Source organism: Lates calcarifer, linkage group LG14 (assembly GCF_001640805.2).
Source record: "Lates calcarifer isolate ASB-BC8 linkage group LG14, TLL_Latcal_v3, whole genome shotgun sequence".
Lineage (NCBI taxonomy): Eukaryota > Metazoa > Chordata > Actinopteri > Centropomidae > Lates > Lates calcarifer.
The window spans coordinates 6,754,492-6,777,087 of record NC_066846.1 but is presented as its reverse complement, the minus strand read 5'-3'; the positions used below and the strand labels follow the sequence as shown (position 1 = coordinate 6,777,087).

Here is a 22,596-nt window from a genome sequence, read left to right as displayed (position 1 = left end):
TAAAAAATACTGGATGATCCTGTAAGTGACAGTTGTGCATCACAGCAGCAAGTTCTGACTGAGCAGAAATAATTTTGTTGAGGTGTTTTATTTTGCCATGAATATGTTTACGGACTATTCTGTAGTATGAGACATTTTTGACACTTAAATTGGTTTTGATTGAACCTCATACAAGACTAAGAGGTGACAGAAAATGATAATATTTGGGTTAAATTGTCTTAAATTGCCAACCAGAGTCAGAATTATTTGTTACAGCCAATGAAACAGGACTTTTTATATATAAAATAATACTGGAACTAATGAGAATAATGTGTTAGCATAGGCTTGAAAACACAAATGACTGATGCATAAAATATATAATGTTTTAAATGGTAAATAATCATTAGCCAGCCAAACTAGATACTAGAAACACTGTATTTTTTTCCTCTGTTATTGATATTTCTGGATCCTACTGTCAAAATAAATTGAAAAAAAAAATCAAATGCTAAATATTTTTTAAAAACCTGTTGTTAATTTCTGAGATGCTCTCAAGTAAATTTTATCATACATGCTAATTAAGTCACGTGCAAAAGGTCTGTTGTGCTGTTTCATGGGTTGAACAGAAAAACACAGTTTAAGATATTTAACAGCAAGGAGTCAAACTGTGGCGTTAGCATTTGCTGCCCCCTGGTGGTTGAGTTTGTTTAAGACATCAAACGACAACATCTCTCAGTCCCACCACAGCACAAACTGGATGTAACAACATTGTGAACAGATATTGCAATTTCTTTTTTATTGCGATACTGAGTTACCTGACAAAATACAGTAATGTGTTTCTACACTGAAAAGAAATAGTGAGCTCTCACAATGAACACATGCTTCACGCACACATACACCACATTCGCAGAACCTTCACGTTAAATGAAAAAAGCATGCAATAATGTTCAAAACACGTCATAGCTCTCAAAATGAACCTCCTCAGCTGACTGAAAACTCCAGATATGTTGAAAATCCATACTTAGGTTTGATATCTACCCAACAAATTGAACAATCAAAAGTTAGTTTTGTTAAATACACAATATGATAATTGATAATGACACTGAGTTGAACAGTCAGTTGATAGTGATGACTTGCAGCAGGAGCCACCAGAAGCTGGTGACTTTTTGACATTTACATTCTACCAGTCACCGTGAGGTCCTGGTTTTATTGGTCAGACTGTCCTCTCAGTCCGGGTTGTTAACGCAGCACGGCCAAGAGAAACAGTAGAACTCAAAAGCAGTGAATCTGAAACGTGAAATGAATGCAGTTCTGAGAGGATTCAACTCTGACACGGAAAAAAAAACAAAAAGATTTTAATACATTCGCAAGTCAGTCAGTAAAATCTGTTGCAGGTTGTCTCGGTGTGTCAATGTGATGTGTGTGTGTGTGTGTGTGTGTGTTTTTTTCTCACATGGTTTAAAAACAGAGAGCTGATGCTTTTCTATCACTTCCCTCCTACTCGCCCATTACTCCACCTGCCAAAAACACTTAATAGAATACGCGAGCAAGGAGGAGAGTCTGCGCTTTTTCTCCAAAAAAAAAAAAAAAAAAGTAAAAATAAAATCGTCTCTGTGGGTGATTCTAAAAATAAATGGCTGATTTAAAGCTTCCTCCAAGCTTGTGAACCTGATTTCTCTCAAAGCAAACACCTGTTGTATCACAAAATGGCCTCTCTTTTTCTGCTTTTTTGTCACTTTGGTATTGAGGTTTGGTCTTGGCGATAACACATCTCACCTTTTTGTCAAACTATGTTCCCAAGGGTGGGGAGGTGGGGAGGCAGGGGGCGGGGGGGGCACACAGAGAGGTTTGTATCCCCAAAACCTTTTTAACAAAGTGGTTCCATCCAAAGATCTGCAGACTTTTACACATAAAAGTGAAGTAATAAAAACATCCAAGTGTCTTTTAGATTGTGCCCAGAACTATACCGTGAAAGGGTTACATCACCACGGTGGACAATTTGCCTTCTCGTGTGCGTACAGGAAGTGATTTTTGTTTCCAGGCAACAGTAGTCTCACAGAATTTGTCTTTGGATTTGAGCCCCCTCACGTGTTAATGATGTAATCCCTTCATTGTATATACTCTGGGTTCATGTTTCAAATAACAACCAAATCCATTTATTACACATTTTTCCATGTCACAAATAGCACACTCCTTTACACTAGCAGCCACACTGAGTGGTACATAGTACAACTTTTGGCAACAGTCCCTATGTTGGTCCTGCTCTGCTCTGCATGTTGGTCCATTTAGGGAGGAGTTTACCATTTAAGGTCTGCTCCTAGTCTGGAGAAGGGCTGTAGTTTTTCACAACAAGTCCTGACCCACGACGAGACACAACACACCGCCGGAGAGAAAGAGACAGAACAAGAGAGAGAAAGAGAGAAAGCGAGAGCGACCATCCATCTCCTCCTCCTCCTCCTCCTCCTCCTCCTCCTCCCTCCTTCCTCCATCCCTCCCACTCACTCCTCACACACCGACTCGCTCAGGTCCACGGCGCCACCTCTGGTGAGCCGCCGCATCTTGCTGAAGTCGTGGTCGGTCCTCAGGTAGGAGAGCGAGGGCCCCCCCTCGCTGTGGCTGGCCAGGTCCTGGGGCTGAGCCTGAGGCGGCAGGGCCCTCATCTCGCCGCCGCTGCGCCAGTACAGGGTGTATTGCTGCGGGTCGGACACTCCGAAGGTGGCGGCGCACAGCTGCGCCAGGGCCTGGCTGGTCTCCCCGGCTCTCCACTGCAACGTCCGCACGGCGCTCCGCTCCCCGTCCTGGAACAGTATCCGAACGCACCTCTGAGGAGGGAGGGAGGGAGGAGAGGAGATAGAAAGGAGAAAAAAAAGTGAACATATACTGTATTCATGCAAAACAGAGATCAAGAGGCTTATGGAGTGAGGGCAAAAGAGGGGGAGGAGAGAGGGATGGAGCCAGAGGAGGAGTGAGAGCTGAGCGAGCACACAGGCTGATAATCCACTACAATAAATGAGCCAAAATGATGTTCGTAAAAGAAATTCTCTCTAAAAACAAAGCTTCTACTTCCCACACATACGACCAGCAGGTCCAACAGCTTTATATAAAAATCATCCTCATGAAATTGCTCTTTTCTCTGCTACAAGCTTCATTGACAAACTCCCAGAATTAATCCATTAGAGCACGTCCACGTCAAAACTCATAAAATATAATCCATTAAGCTTGCTCTACCTCGGTGCTCTGGTGAAGTTTTCCCTCTGCACTTTAATCCAAACAGAAACTTTCTGACATTTTCAAAGCAACAAAAAAAGGCGATCAAACACAGAACTAACGAGTGTCTTAACAATTGCCACTCTTCAAACACTTACCAGCAATTGTGCTGTACCTAAGCTATTATATAATGTCAGATTCAACCACCTACAGACGCCCTCACAACTCACTTTAAAACACACACACACACACACGATGAAAACATACTGAACATAATCCTTTTACCAAACATCCAACCTTGAGAAACCAGTGAGAATCCTCTTCTCTTCCACACACACCATCCATCCTACCCTACCTGCACACACACAACTCTCTCTCACACACTCACACACAGATGCACAAGTGGCCAAATATGCTCAAGAAAAAAAAAAAAGAAAAGAAAACACACATACACACACACACACACACACACAAGCAATTATAATCAACAGGTCTTCCATCATCAAAACTTACAGAGTCACTGAGCTCCTCGCTGTCCGTGTGCATATTGTGTTTGCCTGCTTCGATGGGTAGATGCGGCTCAATAAATTTCATGTTATCTGACCGCCCACTTCTTCATAGCACTTGGCTCACTGATCCCCGCCTGTGTCAGTGGAAAATCTGGCTGCCGGGTGAGTTAGATCGGCTATTTGAAGCCAGGAGAGGCACCACGTGACGAGACAGAAACGTTGTGGATGACAATGCCTTTTTTCCATGGCATCTGGTGGACTGTTACACCAATCTGGGGCCGGGAGAGTGATAATAGGAGAGTGTAGGTAAAAGCCAAGTGTGTGTTTGTGTGCATTAGTACACGCCACCGCCGTAAGCCGGCGGGCCCCAGATCAGCGGATTACCTCTAAAAATGTCTAAAAACTAATCCTCTCAAATGAATTTGAAATGTGTTTGCACGCAAAGGAGGGACGTCCAGGTGTGGACCAAAAATCTTCACCTTTTGCTTGACCTCTGGAAAATTCCAGCTCTGTTCTCAATCTCCTGAAGATGAAACAGCAGCAGGAGGAACACCTGAGGTCAAACTTCAAATATGGGTCACTGTTGCTTTGCTCTATCCCACCTGCCATTGTCACAGATGTGGGACAATCAGACGTTGCTCAGCGTGCATCGCCATCAGTATAATTAATGTAACGTCTGACCTCTTTCGATGGATTATCTCCTTGTTTTTGTTGCTGTTTGTGCCACTGGAAAGACGTGAAGCAGGTTCAAATTGAAACGTGAAATGTGTCGATGATACTCAGTGGCTGTTTGTACCTGATAAGCTGCAGGGCACAGGATATAAGGACAAATCACTTCTGGTAACATTACCAGGAAAACATTAGAAGACTCAGCCCCACAAATTTATCCATCAAATTTTAAAGAAAACTTCTAACTAGTTACAAACTAGCCAAACCTGCAGCTAAGAGATGAGAATCCTGGACGCTATTTTATGAAGTTCTGGTGTGTATTTTACAGCTTTTGATCCACGTTCAGCCACATGAAACCAATTTTGGATCCCAGTCTGTGTTTGAATGACTTTTGTATTGCTCCACCCTCCGAGCATCAGTTAGCATGTGACTGTTTTTCTCCTCTGCAAATGCTCCTGTGACCACGAACCTAAATTATCAGAGTTTTAAAAAAGCAAATGACAAAATACACATTTTACATAAACTCTAACATAAATACCTTCTATTTCTTTAACTCTATTTTTGCCATCACAGTACATCATTCACATGGTACACTGGAGAATATTTCACTGCATAATAAACAGCAGTTCCTACTGTCCACACATCAGTCTACACTTCACACGGGGCATCTATGTGTGACAGTGATATTGTAGATTGCTACACTGTACAAACCCACATATAATTCAACTAGTGTTTCTGTGGTGTATTACTACAATCAAAGCACCTGATAGCCTACCTGGCTCTGCTGGCTCTCCTTTTGTCTCTGGGCTTCCCGGCTCCGTCTGCAGCCCCACTCCTTCAGCGCCTCCTGGGCCTCCGGCGTCAGGCAGCCTGAGAACGGCTGCTCCCTGTCCAGGCTCTGGATCAGACACAGGCTGGCATACACACTGGTCAGGTAGTACCCGCCTGAGAGCAAAACAAAGAGTGTGGAGGGCTTGAGAAGGAAAAACTAATTTACATTCTATGATTTTATTCATTAAAACTTGACAGATCCACTCAGTTTATCTCATTCCTTCCTATTTTAAAACTAAAAATAACAGAGCAGCCTCCAGTAAACATTCTCATGTTTACTGGAGCTACTACTACTACAATGTGTAATACAAAAGGGAATTAGCATCTGACACTGCAGTGTGGAGCATTTTAGCTTTTTCTGCTTTTTTTTTGTGACTTTACTGTTTTGGTCCACCCTCACAACTCTCATCTAACTGACTTCCAGCAACAGCAGCCTGCTGCTCTCAGCAAAAAAGGCTCTGATAAACCCACTGTGCACTACCTGCTCAGCACCAAACCACAGAGACGGGTAGCGACTGGTGGGTGAGTATAGAGGAGAATTAAGCAGCTAAAGATCCAGATACTTCTCTAAGGAAATGGTGGAGACCAAAAACAGAGCTAAAAGAGAGGGAATATTGGACTTGATAATTAATGGGCGTGATAATAAGTCTGTGTTCTGTTTAGCATGTTCTGATGTCTCTAAATGACCAAATCATCGATTAATGCAAGATTAAATAATTCTGTATTCCACCAAACTGCCTGCAATAGAAGTCTAAACAAATCATAAATCATTCATTGTTTCATTTAATGCAACTTTAACATGTAAATATTTTAGTTAAGTGACTTCAAAGATTAGAAAGTCCTCCTGGTTTTGTCAAGCTGGATCTGAAGTCATCAAAGTCATGATATGAGCCTGATTAGAGTTCAAGCCATTACTCAAATCCACATGGGTTCATTTACCCGCTGGCCTGTCACATCTTTCATGAGAATCTACTGCATAGTAGATATATCACTGCTGTACTAACAGGGCAATCCTCCATTTTCCACCAAAGGACAGTCCAATCTGTCATTGATTTAACAACTGAAAAGGACATTTGTCTTGTTTGATCAATGTGAACGCAGGGATCTGACCTCGCAGGTGATATATATACAATCAGTATGGATCGTACCCTCTCCTCCAAGCCAGGAGGGCTCCAGCAGCTCCATCATGTACTCCACCTCTATCAGGATGTGAGGCCTGTTACACTCCACAATCACATACGACAGCGATGGCAGGAAGTCATCCCAGCTCACTTCCTTTCCTGCAAAGACAGTAACAGGTGGACGGTTGTCATTTTTTTTAGTTGTCATTAGAATTTCTTTCTTTGGACCAAACGTTTTATAGTTAGGACTAAACAGATGTATTTTGGTCTCACCGTATAGGGACCCCATGGCCTTGTGGACGCACTTGCACACTTGCAGCAGCAGCAGCACTTTGTCGATGGGCGAGTGCGTCTTCTGCATCAGGATCAACTTCTGCCTCACCCGCTCCACCTCGCGGCTGTCGGGGACGCCCGTCCGCACGCCCAGCCGCTCCATGGCGGCATCCCCTTTCAGACGGAGCAGGTTCTGGGTGAGGCGCTGGCTGGAGCCGTCCTGATTGTGAAGCGCCGTCAGGGCTTTCTCAAGGTGGGACCTCAGAGGCCTGAGCACGCAGGAGAACATGGCTCGCTCCAGTGCCAGGTCTGGGGACAAGAGGGAGGGGAGGCTGACACTGAACATGTTTTTGTACAGCTGTGAGATATTTTTTTCAGTCAGAATTACTTGTGATTTATTTGTTTGGTCATTTGTTGGTAGAGAAAGATGTCTACATATCTAGAGGCGCTGGCAAGAGGCCCAGAAAGGTGCTGATCATCGCAGTGGAATCATTAGGGCAAATAAAGTGTCAAAACTGAAAGTGGAAGCTATTTTACACTTGTAGCAATATTTGAATAGATATGACAAAGGTTTAGCTTGGTGCAGAGCTGAGTTTTTTTGGCATTTGACCAGTGCCTGGGGAAATTATACTGCTATATGTAGGAGACTTCTGATTGTCTTATTGATTGCATTTGTAAACAAAGTGTGATTTATCCTTTTTCAATTAAAATAATTCCATCATTCATACAGGAAGGATGTAGTATGATAAAAAAAAAAGTTTGAATGCTTGCGTCAACATTGTGTTCAGTCCCTGTGTCCTGTTCAGATTAATTTTTGTAAGGACGTTAATTTCTGGAGGACGTCATCACACACATCTTTGACAATACGATGTAGTCCAGAGTCATGAAAATACAAATTACGGCCTCAAAGAGTTGAGTCAACACTACAGCTTTCTAAAAATTGACCACTGTTAGTCACACAAATGTAGAGTTTATTGCAGGGCTGCTGTACTGGGTTGCATCAGATTGCACAGGTGTTAATGTTTTTTTGTTGTTGTTTTTTCTCCTTGTATGAAATCAACTAAGTGTGCTTTTAAATCCGGGATTATTCTCTGATAATCTGTGATAATCCAAATGATTTTTCACTAAAGTCTGCACCGCAGAAATACCCACTGTTTCACACACTCACCTGCATGCATGGACAGATTAACTAGATAGGACATTCACAATTAGCTGCTGGTTTTTACACCTCCCTGTGCTGTGTAGAGTTTCTACATTAGCCTGTTTTGATTGAACAACTATTTTAGGAATTTCAAATAAATACTGGCAAAATGGGCAATATATAGCTAACCTTGTTCTCTAATATAGAGACAGTTGTCAGATATGGTCAATGAGTCCAGACACGATGGTGCAAACCTGAAACCCACTATGAGGATGAGTCTATGGGAAGCTAAACCCTGATGTTGTTTCCCAAGACACAGTAATGGTACATAACTACCCATAAAACCACAAATTGTAGTTTTGAAAATGAATAAATTAAACAAAACCCGACTCCTGTGGCCATGTTGATGCTCACAAGCTAGCAAGTAGCTAGCTTGTTAGCAATTCACACAGAAAAGATTCATTCACATAGAAAATAAATAGAGGTAAACTTTACTACGTGCTGTGCCAAGTTCAGTGGGTCTTCACTGTTACACTGTTTATGTGCAGATTAATCATATGAGGTAAAGGAGGTTAAATAATCAGAGCCAGGCTAACTGAGTATTTATATGCTAAGCTAGGCTAATCACCCCCTGTCTTTTGCTTAAAACTAAAAAAACAGATTTGAGAGCGGCATCGATTGCCTTACAATTGTATCACTTTACTTTAAATCCCCATATTTAACATTTATAAGCAGCATATACACATTTAATAAAAGGTTTAAACACTGTAGTGTGGTTGCAAGCGGATACCAATGTGTGCTATAACTTTTTCTGTGAAGGACCCACAAGTGGAGGCTAATAATGTATGATATAAAATATGTCTCTATTTTTAAATCAGTAATAAACACTTAAAATGTCCTTATATCTGCTTACAAGTGCTATTTATGAAATGTTTTTATATTGCTTATAGATGCTGAATGAAACAACTTAAAGAGTTACCAATTCTGTTTTTCTCTGCTATACAGTTTTTTTTTTTTTTTGGCCTTACAACAGTGATATGTGATCCAGAAACTCGTGTACATGTACAGCACACATGCATGGATGCTCTCGCACGTGGAAACACACACTCAGTGATTCTCCTGCAGTCAGTGGGCAGTCCTGACTAAGTGGGTAACAATTCTCCAGCGCACACTGTTTTTCCACTCATCATCAATATCCTCCTCTCCCTCCTTCATGTTTCCCTCCCGTATAATCCCCCAACATCTCCACCCCATCTACCTTACTATATCATTCCCCCTTGTGATTAATCATTCACGCCCCCCATCCTCTGTTTCTCCACCTCCCTCTTTGCTCAATCCCAGCTTCTCTCTCTCTTATACCAGCCTCTGGAGAGTAACAGGTTACATGTAATGTGATTACAGCCTTGTCAGCTGCTGGCTAGTCCTGAAAAAAAAGCAGACTTTTTTAGGCCATTACTCATAGATCTGTAACAGATTACACTTCCAAAGTAACCTGCCTATTTCTATCCCTCCCTCCCACCCTCCCCTGAATCGTGCTGCTCTTCAAGTGAGCGTGGGACTGTGATATCTTTTTATGATAAACGAGGGGGAGAAAAAAAAATGCAAATGCCTCCCACCGACGCAATGCGAGATAAATCAGAATCAGAGCGCAGGAAGGAAGGAAAGGGAGGAAGGAAGGCAGCGGCCAACCACCGCTCGCTCTCTCCCCTGAAGCCTCTGCACTGCCAGGCAACCATCCATCATCGCACATTTACACACAAACACACCTGCAAACACGCACTCTGCCTGCACACAAAGGAGTCCAAAAAAGAAGAAGAAAAAAAACCTACGCACAGGACTGTGTCAAAAGATCTAACCACAATCCCTCCAAAGTAACACCCTGCGATGCCTTTACAATAATGAGAAGAATCACACTTTGAATTCGATGGATGTGAGCGCGGCGCGTCGGGCAGGGCTTTCCTAATGCTGTTTTCTAAATACCAGAGACAATATGAGCTCCAGTGAATGAGGCTCTACCCCCCCCACGCAAACTACTTTGTGTTGACAGTGCCTTTCACTGGAGCCTGGGCAGCCCACCATTTAACAGAAAAGGCTGTCTGTTTCCATAGACCTGCGTCCTCTGGCACTGTGTCTATTGAATCAGTGTTTTCTAATAGTACAATTTTTTTCACATCTCCCTCTCTCTCTTTCAGCCCCCCCCCCGCTGCTGCACTCACCGTCTCCTCGTTTTGATGTGATAAACTTATCACGCATGCATATGAGAAACTCACAAGGTTGGGAAGATCCAGCACAGTCAGCTAAATTCAATTAAATAATTCACTCAGCAAGACTGACTTACTTTGAGTTTCTTTGTCGATAAAAAACAAAAGAATTTAAATGGTGTAAAGTGACTCAACCGTGGAAATATGTTTTTCACTTTAATTGGAAACACTTTCTAATAAGGTTGACTTTATAAGAGATTAACTTTGAGTGCAATAATGTTAAAATCTAGGACATGCGCATCTGTCTGCACATAAGTTTGCATTGGTTCTTGGACCGCAGAGATGTTATATCTATGTATTTTTGCTTAATTATATTATTTATCAATATTTATACATTCTTAAAATACATTAATAAGGATCACAGGCTATAAAATAACACTGGCTGCTTGTACACTGTCTCCAATCATAACTTTCTCTGACTTTTTATCGACCGTAGCTCTGCTGGTTAAAGTGAATTTTCAATCCACTTCAGTTATCTTACAGACTACAGATTAATTACAACAGATAAAAAGACACAGAGAGTTCTGCAGGAGGAGATTGGAAGAGGTTAAACCTCAGTGAAAGACAAACTGTTTTTCAAGTCTTTAAATTTAGGACTGAAACCAAATGGAAAAAATGATAAGACTCCAAATTTACTCCTCTACCGTCACTAGAAAAATTTCCACATTACTTTCTTTTGGAGGCTCTTATTGGTGAAACACTGGCAGTACTCGGCAGCTCTCAGGTGTGAATATTGTTGAGACACTTAAATTCTACTTCACTTTCCAAGTAAATTGTCGATTGTCAGCCTGAGAAAAAAAGTGATCACACGTTAATCAGTTATAATTATCTGCTGTGACTCAAATTTGCTTGAACAAAAATTATAAAAAGGTGAGAATTTTGTCCGTGTACAGGTGAACTCTGCTGTATGTTTGAAGGGACTTTGTCAGGGGTTTATAAGTTGTACTCAGTGGCTTTATTAATGGTCAGTTAATCATTAATTAATACTTCATAAATCAGTAAGTCCTCCACTGGATTATTTGACCTCTCCTGAAAAACAGCTGCAGAACGTCTGGAACAACTGAATGAGTGAGTTACTTGATCCAGAATCAAAATCTTTCACTTTAACTGAAGAGAAAAAAAAAGTTTGAAAGTCATGGTTCAACCTCGTGTTGTAATACTGATGTGAGTGATTATTGTGTGTCGACACTTTTACCAGGTTTCTGCTTGTTTACCTTTCTCGTTATCTGGCACCAGGGTTTCAATAGGAGGCTCCAGTTCTCCGCTGTCCAGCAGGCAGCACTTTGCCTGGGACAGGAAGAGCCGCAGACCCTGCAGGAGCTGCACGGAGGTCACCCGAGATGAGGAAGAGGACGATTTGAGCAGGGACTTGAGCACCTCTCTCTGCTCCAGAAGGAAGTCCTGAACCATGCCTCCGAAGATGGAGCGCCTGTCTCTGGACAGCTCCTCCACCAGTCGTGTCAGCCTCTTGTCCGGAGCAAAGAAACACACAAACGCCTCGCTCATCCGGTGCAGCCCCCCGCGGCCTCTGGAGCGAACGAGCGGCGGGCGCTGGTAGGTGTGCGTTTGGGTTTGGACCATGCTTTCTTGATCTGAATCAGAGTCATTGTCCTCGTCCATGCTGCTGAAGGAGCTGTTGCTGTCCAGCTCGGCCAGGGACGGAGCTGGGCGGCGTTCCAGGGCCAGAGCCGCCACCTCGATGCTTGGCTCCTCTGCTCGGCCCGACTGCTGGGGCTTTGGAGACTCCTCCACCTTGGCGGATGCCTGGACCAGGAGAGAAGCGATCAGTTTATGAATAAACATACCCAGACATTATTAGTGGATGAATCACAAAGTGACACGAGGGGTTGTATAAAAATCAGTTTCCTTTTGGCCAGTAAATGAAGGGGAACTGACTGCCTGAACCCTCCAGCAACTAAGTGAATAATGAGACAGTTGAGGCAACTTTGTCTTTGCGTGACTGGCTGGAAGTACCAGATGACTTAACAAAATAAGACCGCATGCTTAGTTTTAGGCACTTATTGCTGTAAGCAACATTAAAAACATTCATTTGGCTGCCAGACTTTATAACTTCCAACAATCCACAATTTCTCTAAGAAAACTAAAAACTTCAGGCACGCCAAAATGTTATTTGAAACGTCTTTTTTTTTCCACTCTTTTGGCCTGCTATTCACACTAAAACACCAAAAAGAGATGTTTTAGAGCAACATTTTCCACATTTTTTGGTTTGTGACCAAAGCAACAAATATGTCTATGGAGGTAAACCAGAGAGAGATCTGAGTTTTACCTCTTTAAGAGATCTAAAGAGGTCAAATCTTCCATTAATATTCAAATAAGCTGATGTGATAGGGTTGTCTTTATTCAGTGTAGCATAAATATTCTGCTTCAGGTTTACTTTACCCCTTGATTAGGATCAAAGCCACTGTTGTAGAGAATGCTCAGAAAACATGTTAAAACTTATTACTTCAGGCACATAGACAGACATCATGTCCTCTTCCTCTGCAGAGCCTGGTGATACGGCAGGGGTTCTCCTCAAGACCCCTGCCCCAGCATGAACTCTCCTCTGCGGGTTAGCGCCTGCCTTGTGCAGCCTCTCTGTCCCGCCGGGCTGCTCCACCGACAGGGGAGGTGAGTAGGAGCCGACCCCCTCGAGGGACAGATTCATGGAGGACTCGGAGAGCCGGAGCCGCATGCTGCGCTTGAAGCGGTGCCGTTTATTGGAGGCACTGTGGTTTGCGAGTTGTGGCTGCTAGAGAAAAGAAAGAGCGGATTCAACGCGAGAGCCAGCGGCTTTTTGAACAGTTTCTTTTTCAAAGGGAATAGAGTGAAGTACAAAGTGAACAGAAGCTACATTAGCAGTCATATAGGAAGATGGTTTTAGAGCACTTGTAATGGATGTAAATTAAAATGTAAAGTTTTCAGGAACTGAACAAATCTTCACTGACTTTTTCAGAAATTATAAAATACCTTTACATAGGAACAGATCAACTTTAAATTAAGGTAAAAATGCATGAAAATCTCCACAGGAGGAGTCCTTTAAGGAAGAGAAAAAAGCTCAGATAATCACACAACCTTCCTTACTAACCTTGCTAACCTCCAGCTGCAGGAAGAGCGGGTTGATGAAACAGAGTTTGCCTTGTCTGCCTCGGGTCAACAGGGCACATCGGTCCTGGGTGACCGCTGTCTGGGCCTGGCTGCCACTGGTTGATGCAACCGGGTCCACAGGTCCGTTTTGGATGTCTGAAGCACTCGGTGAGCTCCAGAAGTCTGGTGCAAAATCCAGGTAGACAAAGAGAAGAAGACATACCGAGGTTTTTAAATACAGGATTCATTAGTAACAGGGATATCAACTCACCAAATCCAAATCAGAAGACTATAAAGACTTTAAATGAATTTAATAATGAATCATTTATGTTAAAATGCAGCACAAAAAATGTAACTTTTCTTTTTCGGCTGCTTCCTGTGTTTAAAAACTTGAATAAAAGGGCATTTTGGCATTTTAAAAAGAACAATATGCAAACAAGACATCACACAAACACAAAGGAATAAAAAGTTTTTTCTCCTGTGAGCAGACTAGAGCAGACTGCTTTGGCAGAACCATGGTGAGAAAGAGTCTGGATATGTTTGAGCTGCAGTCGGTGACACATACTGCATCTTACTTGTGTCATTTTTAGCCATCATGAAGTCACACCTCGCTCTCTGTTACTGCACTGCAACAGCACATGTTGCCATGTTAAAATAGTTGCAACCTGGCAGCCACCACTTCAGTCCCTTATTAGTTTAATAACTACTAAGTGAACTTTTGTTTCTCTCAGTTATCTTGTCCTGAAATTATGTTTTAATTCACCAGTCATCTGCTGAAAAGAGGCCGTTGCAGAAGAACATACGTACCAAATAGAGACAGGCTAACAGCTTAGCAGTGTTAGGGGCAATATGAAGGATAGCATAAAGAGTTAAGAGTGCTAACATCAGCATGTTAACATGCTCAGATTGACACTTCAAAGAGACTTATGCTTGGCAGGTATGATGTTTACTGCTTACTGGAGAAATCTTGAATAAAATGTTAATGTCTGTGCCAAATTTCATGACGACTTGAAATATCTATTATAATTTTGGGCAAGCGTCAAAGTATCAGGTGAGTTTATACTGACATGGGTGAGGTCTGCAGTGACTGTACCTTGTCCCATGTGTGAAATGGCCTCCAGCTGCCTGTGAGTTGTGGCTTTAGCAATGGCCTCTGGTAGCTCCAGTGGGAGAGGCAACACATCTCTGCATTACAAGGGAAAAAAAACAATAAATCAAATTAAAGGGATACACACATGATAAAGAGTTTCCCACGGGGCTGACTGGGGTATTTACATGGCCAAAAGTATGTGGACACCAGACAAAGTTCCAGGAACATACTTTTGGTCGGTGCATCAGTTAATATAAGACAATTACCTGCTGATACAGTAGAAGGCCACCAGTCGACACAAGTCAGGGAAGCTGAGTGCTGAACTCTCCAAGGCGAATGCTGGTTATAGAACAGACAGAGTTTGACTGACAGCTGTGGAGGCAGTGGGAGACTGGTTCAAATTTAACAGGAAATATGGCAGCTGTGAATAATGTGGAGGACCCATCCTCGGTGTCCCACATCACTTCAGCCAGTAAGTAGTGTGAACTGCACTGCACCCCATAAGCTGAGCAGAGAAATGCAGCGTTTATGTGTATTTCTGTCGCTGCAGGTGGATGATAACATGCTAATCCAGCTTGTTTTATACTCACTGGAGTCCTCCTCACAGATGAAGCACTCCTTAACAGAGGAGGCACTTCTGTCCGCCGTCACTCTCAAACATAGCACCTTCCTCTGGCTGGAGCTGCATTTGCGCACCAAAAAGGTCTGAAAGCAAGACAGAAAAAAACACCAGAAAAACAGGAATAAAATATAGGGATGTTATTTTCTTTTTACCACAAGTTTTTCTGGAGACTATCACTCAGTTATCTGGGGATCTCACCTGCTCACCAAAAGTTACATCGAGCAAGAGCAGGGGAATGACAGAGGTACAATTCTCCCTATTAGAAGTCAGTGCAATGTCAAAATGACTCTGAAGGTGTTATTTTAAGGAAAAACAGTTGCATAATGTTGCTTTAAAGTTGCATAAGGCTTACATCTTAAATAATAAGTCAGTTAAGTCCCACAGTTTTACGTGGGAAAACTCATAATATGCACTTGAGAGATGGTTTTAAAAAAAACACAAATATCTGTTTTCCTTGTAGAAATAGGCTCAGAATGTATTCCTGTATTCTTTCACCTGATAAGGTATGAATAACTAATTAATATGATTGATTGGTCCTCACCCCAACAGGCTCTCTGAGCAGGATGTAGAGGGCAGAGTCTTGGTTGAGCGACAGCTGCAGCCACACGGGATGTGTGAGCAGCAGACGATCCAGGACGCTGAAGGCCCGCTGAGAGCCTCGCTGGGAACTGCCCACCTCCTGCATCTGAAACACAGATTTTGTCGCACAAAGACTTTTTATTATAAATTCATATACTATATTTAGCCACTCTACATTTTCAAGCTGAGATTTTATGGAAGAAAGCATGAGAAAATAAAGCCCTGTAATCAGTACATCTATCGTTATGCGCACGCAAAAAATATTTGACTGCTGTTTCAAATCTTAATAACTATTGGCTAACTAGATTCAAGAGTTTAACTTAGCATTTAAAGTGCAACTTTTTCATTCATTCCATTCAGACTGTGCCCCCTAAAGCTGAAGAGACACCTCCGTCCTACACGAGTGCACTTATACAGTACAAGTCGTGTGTGTAAAGATAAACACACACGACACCTGCATGCTCCTACAGAGGTTAACAAATGACAATGAAGCAAATACTGTTGCTGACTATAAATTCAGAAAGAGGATGCATATAAAGCACTAAACATCTTACTGGTGGCACCAACTTCATCTACAGACTCATTATCACGTCACATAAAAGTTCACAACATCCATTCAGACTGTGGCTGCTTTGTCACCAATCAGATTCGTGTCATATTTGTGTGGCTAAGTAAAGAATAATAATTAAAACAGTCAGATTTCATGTAATTTTTCAGTTCAAAGCCATTTTTGTCCCATTTCACAGACAGAAGCTGAATTTTCCTGTTATTCTTGTTTTGGTTTTTTGGTGGCATCTTTGAAACAGAGAAGTTGTGGTTCATGTTCAGCATCAAAACCTCAGATCTTAGGCAATTTGTAGGGCAACTTAACGTGGTTTTAACAAACTCATCCATCACCAAACTTCAGTTCAGACATTTTAAAGCAGCTTTACATCCTTCTGTTCCTTCTATAATCTGTCAAAGTGTTGTTGTGTGCTGCAGTACACCTCTCCTCCTTCTGTCCTCACTACAACAACTGAAACCACAACATATTTCAACTGAATTAATGTATTTGAACTTAGGCTTTCTGCTTTAATGCACCTTTACATGTACTTAAAACAGCATCATTCAGTTTGAACCATGTGTTTTCTTATTTATGGACCTCTAATGTTAACATTCAATCACAGGTTTACTTTCTCTCTCTCTCTCTCTCTCTCTCTCTCTCTCTCTCTCTCTCAGATTGGCTTGCTGCTGGATGTCACACTGTGTGGGCTGCCGGCGAACGCTTGCGAGCGTAGCAGCAGATGGTTGCCATGGGAACCCGGGCCTATCATCCCCACATCCTACCAGGCATTCCCACTCAGTGAAACACCCTTTTCTGACAAGTTGGAAGTGCGCGCGCACGCACGAACGAACATGCAAACACACACGTTTACACACAGCACGCATGCACAAACACACACACATACACACTCTTTGTTAAAGGGGTGACAGGTTTTCTGGAGTGCAGAGGTCTTTTATTTCTAGGAAGCTTTTTTTTGTATGTGTGTGTGTGTGTGTGTGACTTTACTCACTTTTTTTCTGAAAAATAAAAAAATAAAAAAGTGATGCCATTAATAATCCATATTTTTTTAGTCGCCTCCTCCCTCACATCAGAGCACTCAAGTTCATTTCTGAGCAATGACTGTGCTGCTCTGAAATCAGATGCTGCAACCTGTTTCAGTGGTATTAGAGGAAGCATTATGAATATTGTTTTCATTCAATAACACATTTGAATTTTTCACATTTTTCATCACCTCCTGTCACCTTTTACATAAGTCTCCCCTCCTACCGGGGAAACCAGTTATCCACGCGCCAATCTGCTCTCTGTAGGACCATTAACAGTGGATGGTAAATAGCATTAGAGGGGTTAGGAATCAAGTGCAAGAGATGTCATTCAAATGAGGGGGTCAGCGTTACATAATAGTCACGGGTTTGTGCTAACAGATGCAAGACTTTAGCAAACAACTGTGGAAGAACTTTCTGATCCTGTTTAAACATTAGCAAAGTTACAGCACAGCAGCACCTAGCATTTCCTCCAAAGGTGAGAGGCACGCTTTTAGCTGACTACATTATCATCATCAGGACTGATATATCCACTGTGAGGGGGCAAAGTTGTAGCAGTATGTGAGGGTTTAGAGGAACAGTTGTGCCTCTGTTCTGCTCTTTATCTGGTTTGGGGAAGTAAACACTGATTATTCCTCATCATCCCTCCTCTTGAAACATACTGTAAAGATTAACTCTAATCCCTGTGTTTGTCTTTAATAAGCATTTAAACCTTTACCTAATTTCTATTCACGGTACAGGATTTAATATAAGTGCTACCCTTAAATGCATGAACAGTGCTATTTCTGAGTCTTCTACATGGATTGTGCTGACTTTTTCTCTGCCACACATAGCTTTAGTCTTAGTCTTTTAGCATTATTATACACTGATCAGCCACAACATTAAAACCACTGACGTGTGAAGTGATTATTTAATTACAATACAATGTTCTGTTCTGGAAAGTTTGGGTCCTAGCATCATCTGGATGTTACTTGACAAGTACCACCCACTTAAACATTGTTGCAGACCAAGCACTCCCCAGTGGAAGGGGCCTTCCCCCCAAAACTGCTCAGAAACAGCCCTAGGAACAAGACAAAGAGCCCAAAGTGTTGACCTGGCCTCCAAACTCCCCAGATCCCAATCTGACTGAGCACCTGTTAGAACAAGCCAGATCCATGGAGGCCCCCCACCAGCTGGTAGCATTTTTGCATTAGCATTAGCTTGAATAAGCTAGCTACAGTTGATGTAATCTGCTACCGACAGCTGTCATTTCAGCCGACAAAATCCACCGTCCTCGGAAGAAATGAGACGTCTGCTTGTTGTTCACTTCTGCGTGAAATCGTAAGAAATCATTGCAAATTTCTGGTGGTAAAGCTGCTAGTTATTTTTATAAACCGCATATGTGCCATGTGTGAATGGAAAGCTTGACAGTCGTAGCAACAGTAACCAAGAAGGAGGTGGGGCTTACCTAACAGTCAGCATTCCTAACTTCACAACAGACACTTCACATGAGCACTACAAGTCAACGAGCATCATCATCTTCAATTTAGCAGTCAAATACTCCTGATTTCAAGGTGTGCTCGAAAAACTAAGCAGTGTGTGTGAGTGAGTATGTGTGTGTGACACTGAGTGGGCCTGCAGAGTCACCCCATTGTGTATCTGGAGCCAGCCACCACGCAGATCAACAGCCCGAATACCCAGCAGCACACACAACCACACAAGGCTGTAAGACAAGCAGAGAGAGAGAGAGAAAAAAAAAAACAGAGAGCAAGACCCAAGTGTTTCGCTAGCCATTTCCAGGTCCGCCTTACATAAAATGCAACGCTGCCCACACACACACACAGAGACTTATGTAATTCCCTCAGAGAAAGAGAGACACACAGAGAGGGAAAAACAGAGGAGAAAGATAAAAAGATAAAATGATGAAAAGAGTAGAGAAAAGCCGGTGACTGAAAATTAAAGCTGGGTAAGGAAATCAAAAAATCAGTGGAGCCTGCAACGCTGCAGTTCAAGCTGGCAGAATAGAAATGTAATAAGCAGAAGGAGATGCACACTGTATATCTAACAAGGTGTTTTGGCACCTGCGGGCAGCAGCAACAACAGCAGCAGCAGCCGGGAACCCAGCGGGATAGACCAGATAGTCTGATGCTGCTGAAGCACTTAACATGAAGTAGATGAAGAGACTGTTAGGGCGAGACTTGTCAGACGAGGGGGGGAGATGCAGGGAGGAGGGTGGAGGGAAGGGAGTGCTGAGCCCAGGAGTGGGAACCAGTGGGTAGTTGTAGAGGGAAAACCCTAAATTATGTTCCCTCTTTTGGGCAACTAAATCAGTAAAGAGGGCAGGGGGTGAACCTGGAGGGAGCGTTTACAGCGCCAAAAATCAGCAGGTTGTTAATGAGTATTTATGGGAAGATACATGCAGAGAAGATAAGAAATTTGGGCAGAAATCTGAATTGCAACATGCAAAGTGGACAGAAGGACGGACTGACCGACATGCTGGCTGAGCGAGTGATGACGGAGTGATGGAGTGACTCAAACACTTACAAAAGACATTTTTTTAACACATCTGAGAAAACACAGCAGGTGCTATAGGTATCAGCGTTGAACTCCATATTCCTCTTGCCAGCTTTTTCAGATACTGAAGGCATTGATACAAATAAATCATTGATTTTGTACATCTGACGAGCAAGGATAGCATCACCACCTGTCACTCATCAGACCACAACATCACGTTTTCTGCCAATGAGATATGTGCGCAATTCGGTTAGATAAGACTCGAAGAAAGGCTTTCAAGGCTGGAGGTGAGGAGGAAGTTACCTCACCCTGGATGCGAGTGAATAAAACAAAGAGGCAGAATTTTAAATTGTCAGAGAACAGTGTAGGATGAGAAAGATCACTGACAGTGAGCAGCTGCTCATGGAGAAGCTCAGCCTGATGCAGATGGACAACGTCATGGTGTCCAGATTCGCAGGATGCAGTTTGTCCGCCTCCAGACCAGTGCCCCGACAGGCTGCAGAGAAAGCACAGTGGCGCCCCCAAGGGATCAGCGGCTTCAACCCTGTTTGAATCTCAAAACACACTGTGCCACCTCCAGATGTTCCCTGATGGCAGCTTTGTGGCGTTATGTGTCAGTGAGGCGGATGAAGAGGAGAACAGGAGTCTGGTGAGGAGTTCTGTCAGGTGCTCCAAAGACGAACTACCTCCAGCTCAGTGTTGATTTCCAGCGGAGTGAGAAACAACCATGAACCATCCAGACTGAGGTGGTAAATGAGGTACAGCGGGGGGTTCTTGCTCAACTTCACATACTTGCAGAGAAGGAAAAGCAGGCTTAAAAGCCTCCATACAAAGCACACTGGACTGAAAATAAAGTTGATCAGACATTTTACCACCAAATATTTGCTCTGATGTGCTAAAAAGGCAATATAAACACAAGATATGCAAGAATATAATAAAAGATTTCAAGGATTGAAAGTGTACAACATATAAGTATTGTGTTACATGCCTCACCCTCCAAGGAGACACTGGTTCCCATTTATTTCAACATTTAACCTGCTTCTTTTGTTTCACTTACAACACATCATGTTGTGGTGCAGTAATGTTCTGAGTTGTTGTGGCCTTTTCGAGCTCATTAATGCAGCAGTTTTCAGCATCTGATTCTTAAATGTTGGAGTCAAGAAAGACCTTTTCAACACCCATATAGTATAATCTTACTTTGACGAAAATAAATAAAATTGTACCTAAATTTATCCTGCAATGGAAAACCTCACTTAATTAGAGTTTCAAGTTTGTTTTAAATTGATATTCAGATGTTACATAAGTGGACAGAAACCAATGGCAGCCTGAAAGGTGTAAATCTATTTAGAAGACAAGGAATTCTCTGAAAAATGTTCAGCAGTAATGCGAAAGACCATACATACACGATTTGAAGTTATAATATTAAAAAAAGCAAATATGGAAATTTCGATTAAGAAAGAATCTGTAAAGTTCACTTTCTTCCTATCTACCTTCTATTTCACTAACTGATTTCCTACATTTCCCAGAATGCATTTCAGTTGCCTCCAGAGAACGCACATGAGCTTGTATTCAGCTGAGTTTTATGTGTAGGTGGATATAGCCATAATGATGGAGATAGTAAGAGCTGCCCTTTACACTGAACACAACATCTCTTCAGACTGCTTTGCATTCTGGCTGCCACAGGACACATTAGCATCTCTGCTTCTTCTAAGACAGTTAATGATGTTTGGTCCAAAAATAATGAGGCCAAAAACGCTGCTGGTGTTTGTGGTTTGTGTATTCTTTGCAAGTTACCCACTGGAAAAAGAAAAACAACACAAAGCATAACAGAATAAGTCCAGAGACAGTTACAGAGACTCCTGAGACAGCAGCAGAGGGAAGATGAGGAGGAAACCGAATCATCGACACCATCTCCCACCCCCTCTGCAGACCATCTCCAGCCTTTGTCTCATCATCCAACACAACTCTACAGATCTTTTTTTTTCTGTACACCGGTGTAACCTCCAGTCAATAATCCTGATGACAGTGATACTGAAAACAGACAGCGATGTTATAAACTTTGCCCGCTGTCACATCCTACATACGCTGTTTCCATCTGGAGATTTTGACAAGCAGGCAGCTAGCAAAGCACAGATCCAGCCACTGTAAAGTCACACATTTCTTTTTATTTTTGTCTCTTATTTTACATTTCTAACCTATTCACACACTGAAGGAAATGACTCATGTTCAGTCAAACTGTCAAGACCCTAAAACACACACAGACATATCACCTGATATCACGACAGAGAGAAATATCAGGCATTCAACAGCCACAATCTTTCACAACTTGTACGATCAAGTGTCCATCCACACTGAACACTGGGGTCTGTAACTTTGTGCAAACTCTCTCTCTGTCACTCTTCACAGTGGCAACAGGCAACTGAAATTGTTTTTGAACAACAGCAAATATGGCAGGGATTGCTCCGTTGCAGCAACTTGGTTTTTGTTCAGATTAGCAACTGAAAAACTGGAGTTTATGCTCATGCATTTTCAGCCATGACAGCTGCACCTCAACAAGCAGATCAACTTCTCTCAGTAGTGGGTATGGAGAGTCTCCAACTACAGTACTCATGCCAGTTTTTGTGTTTTACAACTCTCCACCATAAAGAGCCAAAGTCCTGCCCACTCTCCTAGCTAGCCTCTGTTCAACTAGATTCTGTAAGTTAGCATGTTCACTCATTCTTTTCCCCTTTTATGAACATAACCTATACAGTAGTGCCTTTATGGTATTGCAATGTATAGCTTTCTGAGATCTTAATTATCTATAACGATTCAAATATAGCAGGATCAGAGCAGATAGAGCTGCAGCGCTAGTGCCAAATTGCACACCAGGTGGCAGCGCTGAAAGTTACCAGCCAGGGAGTTACAGTGCTCAGTCAAGAAATAGCAGTGTGACCAGTACAAACTACAATATGTCTTATAGAGAGTTTGGTTTTTGTGCAACTTAAACAAAATAAGGTGCTGGTAAACCCAGACTAGCTGTCTCCAGTTTTCATGCTATGCTAACTGTTTATATTTAATGAACAGCACCTCAGCTCTATATACAGGTAGATACTAGATTTAACATTTTTAAGAGATAACATAACAAACATGCTAAAATAGTTGAGCAATGTTTGT

At 42.3% G+C, this 22,596-nt stretch overlaps 1 protein-coding gene across 2 annotated transcripts in view; it reads right to left on the bottom strand.

Annotated features, from left to right (window-relative positions):
* Window positions 1–666: 666 nt before the first annotated feature.
* rin1b (Ras and Rab interactor 1b) overlaps window positions 667–22,596 on the bottom strand; it is a 34,898-nt gene continuing 12,968 nt past the window's right edge. For both annotated transcript variants that reach the window (XM_018677202.2, XM_018677210.2), the window contains exons 2-12: window positions 15,326–15,469; window positions 14,753–14,867; window positions 14,429–14,501; window positions 14,166–14,257; window positions 13,074–13,255; window positions 12,453–12,737; window positions 11,203–11,752; window positions 6,587–6,895; window positions 6,341–6,472; window positions 5,137–5,306; window positions 667–2,798 (exon numbers count right to left, since the gene is read on the bottom strand). In XM_018677202.2, the coding sequence (XP_018532718.1) occupies window positions 2,475–2,798; window positions 5,137–5,306; window positions 6,341–6,472; window positions 6,587–6,895; window positions 11,203–11,752; window positions 12,453–12,737; window positions 13,074–13,255; window positions 14,166–14,257; window positions 14,429–14,501; window positions 14,753–14,867; window positions 15,326–15,469 (2,376 nt within the window). In that variant the 3' untranslated portion in view covers window positions 667–2,474. The remainder of the gene's footprint in view (window positions 2,799–5,136; window positions 5,307–6,340; window positions 6,473–6,586; window positions 6,896–11,202; window positions 11,753–12,452; window positions 12,738–13,073; window positions 13,256–14,165; window positions 14,258–14,428; window positions 14,502–14,752; window positions 14,868–15,325; window positions 15,470–22,596) is intronic.